Source organism: Rhinichthys klamathensis, unplaced genomic scaffold (genome assembly GCF_029890125.1).
Source record: "Rhinichthys klamathensis goyatoka isolate OS25496 unplaced genomic scaffold, OSU_Roscu_1.1 h1tg000196l_1, whole genome shotgun sequence".
In the NCBI taxonomy this organism is placed as follows: domain Eukaryota; kingdom Metazoa; phylum Chordata; class Actinopteri; order Cypriniformes; family Leuciscidae; genus Rhinichthys; species Rhinichthys klamathensis.
The window spans coordinates 5,060,134-5,065,285 of record NW_026606722.1 but is presented as its reverse complement, the minus strand read 5'-3'; the positions used below and the strand labels follow the sequence as shown (position 1 = coordinate 5,065,285).

Here is a 5,152-nt window from a genome sequence, read left to right as displayed (position 1 = left end):
CAGACAGATACTGTAGTTCATGCAAAAGACAAATGCATGTTTTTAATCATGCAATTGAGGATAAATTAGTCTTAGTAGGTGATTTATTACATTTCAGCATAAAAAAAATGCTGCCTTCAATTTTTAAGTACAATCAACTTGGATATTTAAGTCATTTCAACTTAAATTAAGCCTATTAAACAGACTTAAAAAAATAATAAAAGTTGAAAATTGCTTAACTTATTTTGATGAGTTAAATAAATGGGAAAATACGTTATCATAACTTATTGACCTTTTTTTTTTTTACAGTGTTCTTTTAGGGACACTACATTAATGTTGTCATGGAAAATACTAAAAAGACATGAAATAAGAATAAAAAAATTTGAAGGGGGAGCCCCGGAAAAAAAAAGTGCAGGGGAATATCGTGGACCCCCCAAACCTGAATCATGTGGAACATTGAGGGGCCTTCCATGTGGGATGTTTCACTTCATTACCTTAAACTGACCCTTCTTACCCTCTTCACATTATTAATTCTGAAAAGGTTTCAGCATTTAATGGAACACGTTGCACTAAGAACTTTACATTCTGCAAGCAAACAACTGATGTCAAAGTTTTTCACGGAATTTAAATTCACAATTTTGTAAGTACATTTGAGGAACCAAGCCTTGATCTGAATTCTAGACACCTTACATCTGAAAAAAAAAAAAATTCCAACGTTTCTCAGATAAAGAATTTGTGTCGAGGTGATTTCTAGTGGATTTAATAAAGTCAGTTCTCCTTATAAAGATTTGCTTAACAAGTTATATATTTACATTATGTAACAAATTATAAAACCATAAGGTTTTATAATTTGGTACAGTAAAATCATTTTAGGGGTCACTATAGGCCTACGTATAGCCTACAAAAAATAAACCAACAAAAATAATGTGGATATCAAGTGCTATTTCCAGCTGCATAGCCTATTTATGTCCTGCATTATTAATAGCCCCCTTCCACATGCCTTTCATTCATGTTCTCTTGTCATTCATTTTACCCGAGCGTTTGGCTTACTGCGAATCAACCAGGTACATTTGAATGTGTAATAGGAAAATACAGATTTTCATTCTTACTTCGCGGAGTCATCTTGAGGGAAATTCTCTAAATAAAAGCCCGCCACGAGTTCCCCTTTTCAGAGTAGAGTAAAGATAAGTTGCGGATGGAAATCCCCCGATGAGCATGGAAGCGGGGAGGCGCGGCTATAAAAAGCGAGACGCACCGCCCTTTCGGCACACTTTACTGCTGACTGAGTGCGAGAGAGCGAGCGTTGCGATGGATTTAAACAGAGCTGCCAGAATCAACTATATGGATTGTGATCTTGACGAAATGGATACGAAAAACAGGAAAATGCAACACTGCGAGGATCGCGTCGATAGCGGCGTGGATTCGCTAAAGGAGGACGAGTATAGGAAAATTGTGGAGGAAATGGAGAGTTTGTCTTTGCCAAACCCAAGTGCAAATCCAAAGGGGATGTGTGAACCTTGGACAGAAGAAGTCACAGAGGACGGAGACACGTAAGTTTAACTTAAAATATTAATAATGCAGTGCGAGCTTTTCTAGTGATAAAAGAGCGTGCATAAATTAACCCATTATATGCAACCACAATTCACCAACATTTACTTTAGTTTGGAGGGTAATTTTTTTTTTTTTATTAAATAAAACAAAGTTTAATTAAAAACAAAATGCATTGATCATTAAATTCTCTTTGCTTTATTAAAATATATATATAGCCTATATATTTTGTTTTTATTTAGAGAAAAAAAAAAACTTTTTTTTTTCCCTGTTGGGACCAACTGAGCAATTTTGATTCTGCAGTTATAATTGTAAGCAGCCGACAAAAAACTTTTTGAAATTTGTTTAAAGAAGTTATGCAAATAGTTTAATTTGCGAGATATCGCTAAAGCGCGGAAGTAAACAAATATCGCTTTTTGGAGCAGCGCCCAAAGTGGGCGGAGCTTGAGAAACAAAGTGCGCAGGCAGGAAAGTCCCTGGCGCGCGGCCAAGCGCATAGAATGCATCAGATGTGTAGAGCCACAGTGGTTGGAAATAACCTTAAAAACTCCATTCTTGCGAAACGACCGCCTGCTTTTACTGTGTCTTTGTAAACCACATCCTCTCAGAGTGTTCTTAAAATATTTTCTAAAAAAAACCCTCCCACATTATTTTCCAGGTATCTTCACCTTGCCATCATTCACGAGGCGGAAGATTATGCCATCCAGATCATCAAACAGTGTCAGAATGACCCGTTCCTGAACCGACAGAACCACCAAAGACAGGTAATTGAACCTCCCTTAAGAAATACTAACTTGAACAATTCACCAAGAAAACAAAACAAAAACTAATTAACTTCCAATTACCATCCGCAGACCGCACTGCATCTCGCCGTCATCACAGAACAGCCACACATGGTGGACCGACTGCTAAAGGCCGGCTGTGATCCACGACTGGTCGATCAAAGTGGAAACACGGCCCTCCACATCGCCTGCAAAAGAGGGTCGCTGGCTTGCTTCTCAGTACTCACTCAGATTCAGACTCAGCATCTGCGCTCCATTCTCACCTTCCCAAACTACAGCGGTAAGTCAAAGACCCCCCCCCCCCTGACCATTTGAGCTTGTGACTTTTTGAAGTACAGTTTTTAAAGTATCATCCTTCTTTTTTATCACAGGACATACATGCATCCACATAGCAGCCGTTCACAATTACCTCTCAATGGTGGAAAGCCTGGTCCAGCTCGGGGCGGATGTAAACGCAAAGGTACGTCACTTGCCATTTCTACACCGATTTTCCTTTTTTTAATACGTTCCAGCTACATAAATGACTCGCTTGAATGCTTGTAAAGAGAACTGACCGTGTTTTTTCTCACGTTCAGGAGCAGTGCAGCGGCCGGACGTCGCTCCATTTGGCCGTGGACATGCAGAACCTGGAACTGGTGCACACGCTCATTGCTTTGGGAGCTGATGTCAACAGTCTCACCTATGGCGGATATACGCCGTACCACCTGACCTTCGGCCGACACAACAGCGAGATCCAGAGGCAGCTTTACAGCCGGACGGCCCAAGAGCTCAGGCTGATGCCGGAGAGCGAGTCGGAGGAGAGCGAAGAGGAGCTTTCGTCTGACGATGACTGTGTAAGTTTTCTTCCAAAACGCCATTGCTTATTGTTGTTATTCATGTGGGATATTGCGTGAAAGTCATTTGATAAACTCTTATTTATATTTATATATGTATCTTTTTTTTTTTATATATAGATGTATGACGACATCCAGTTCTGTGGGAGATAGTCTGGCCAACAGGACAACATTTCCCATAATGCAAAGCAGCTAAGGCTGTAGGTGCTGTCTCAAGGTCTGTGCCGGGGTGTGCACTATCCCAGGACGCCAGTCCCTTAGTGGGACTCCACAATGTGGAAAAGAGCTGCTCCCCCTGCCCTCGGGGATGTGATCGCGGTGGTGGAAAGAACCCCAGATACAGCTGGACCACAACATTTACCAATGTTTTTGAAGCCAAAGAGTTGGGAAAACATGTATATTTTGTGAATATATATAGAGATATATTTTTATATTTGTTAATAAGTCAAATGAAACACTTGTCAATAATGTTTAAAGTCTATGTATTACACTGTGAAAATATCTTTTACATTAAAAATGAAAGAAATGAATTCCGAGTTTGGGTGTTTCTTGTATTGAATGTCCAGAAGGCCTGGAAATTTTCTCGAGTTGCGAAACTTGTGAAAGAACATCACATTCCAGGACATAGTGGTAATTCCGAAAAAAAGCCCTCGATGTTGTACTGTAACTGCTATGGTTTCCTTTCTGGAACACATGAGTCACGTTAGATGCGTCACTGTAGTTTGAATAAAATTCCTTGGGTCTGTTGAAATGGAGTCATATCTAACTGACTCATGTTTAGTGTGAAGTTCCCCACAAGAAAGAGAAATTAACACCTGACCGCTAAAGGTTCGGCTCAGATTCATTACGTATTCCACACCTGGATTTCATTACGGGACTATATGAACAGATCATCCATAAAACAATTGATCAGTGTAATTTATGGATTACTCAGACAGCCACCTAATTCAGAGTCATAGCTCTCTTTTTATTAAGGCATTAATCATGTTTCTGGAGACGGATAAGTCAGGGATTTAGATTTGAAGGGAAATTCCATTTCTTTGTTCTCCTGATAATGAGTATCACAGGAGCTATTCAAAATAATTTGGAATTATTTCAATATGACAATCATCCACAACACTGTCACATGGTAAATTCCTATTCATATACACACACTTTTTTAACTGTTTTGAAATGTTTCTTAAGCTCTAAGGCTGCAATTGTTTAATTAAATACAGTAAAAACAGTAATATTTAGAAATATTACAATTTAAAAACTGTCATTTTAAAATGTAGTTTATTCCTTTGATTGCAACGCTGGATTTTCAGCAGCCATTACTTCAGTGTCACATGACCCATATATATATATATATATGTGTGTGTGTATATACATGTATAGTTTCATGAACTAACAATGCACAACAATTCATAGGTTAATGCTAATTTATACATATATTTATTGTTCATTGTTAATTCCTGTTTGTTAATAATACATCAACTATTGTTCATTTCTATTTATAATTTATGACTTCAAATGTTAAAAATATATTAGTACATGTAGAAATGAACATTAACCAGGATTAATGAATGCTGAAAAAGCTTCATGATACCTTTAACAGATTTTCTAATCTTTCTTTTTTCAAGCATGTATTTGAGGACCAGATTTACTGTGGGAATTCTACGAAAAATGACCAAAAAAAACCCCTCAAATTTGTTCAAACTTCCAGTCACGCTACAAAGTTGAAGCGAGTCAGATGATCAGGAGTGTGAATAAACTCTAAAGCATGTGTTTGACCTTCCTTGCGTGATCTTCTCCAGTCAGCCCTAAGCGACTTTTGGTACGCTCAAAGTTCACAAATAATTCCACGAAGCACACCTGTAAACGATTTCCCTGTTGTCAAATCAGCTTGGGAAAACACTGCATGCAGCGAAAATGAAAGATGTGCACGTCGGGGATTCCCCTAGCTAAACGCTCACTCGTTCACATACACCAGAAGAAAAAGAGAAAGGAAGAGCGCTGGAATCTTACAAA

General features: G+C 38.5%; 1 protein-coding gene across 1 annotated transcript; it reads left to right on the top strand.

The window, feature by feature from the left end:
- Positions 1-1,263: 1,263 nt before the first annotated feature.
- On the top strand, positions 1,264-3,672 carry nfkbiaa (nuclear factor of kappa light polypeptide gene enhancer in B-cells inhibitor, alpha a). The gene is made up of 6 exons (XM_056262730.1): positions 1,264-1,529; positions 2,186-2,291; positions 2,382-2,589; positions 2,681-2,769; positions 2,885-3,142; positions 3,263-3,672. Exons 1-6 carry the CDS (start codon positions 1,288-1,290, stop codon positions 3,293-3,295), a joined length of 936 nt encoding a protein of 311 aa, XP_056118705.1. The 5' UTR covers positions 1,264-1,287; the 3' UTR covers positions 3,296-3,672.
- The last annotated feature ends 1,480 nt before the right edge of the window (positions 3,673-5,152 follow it).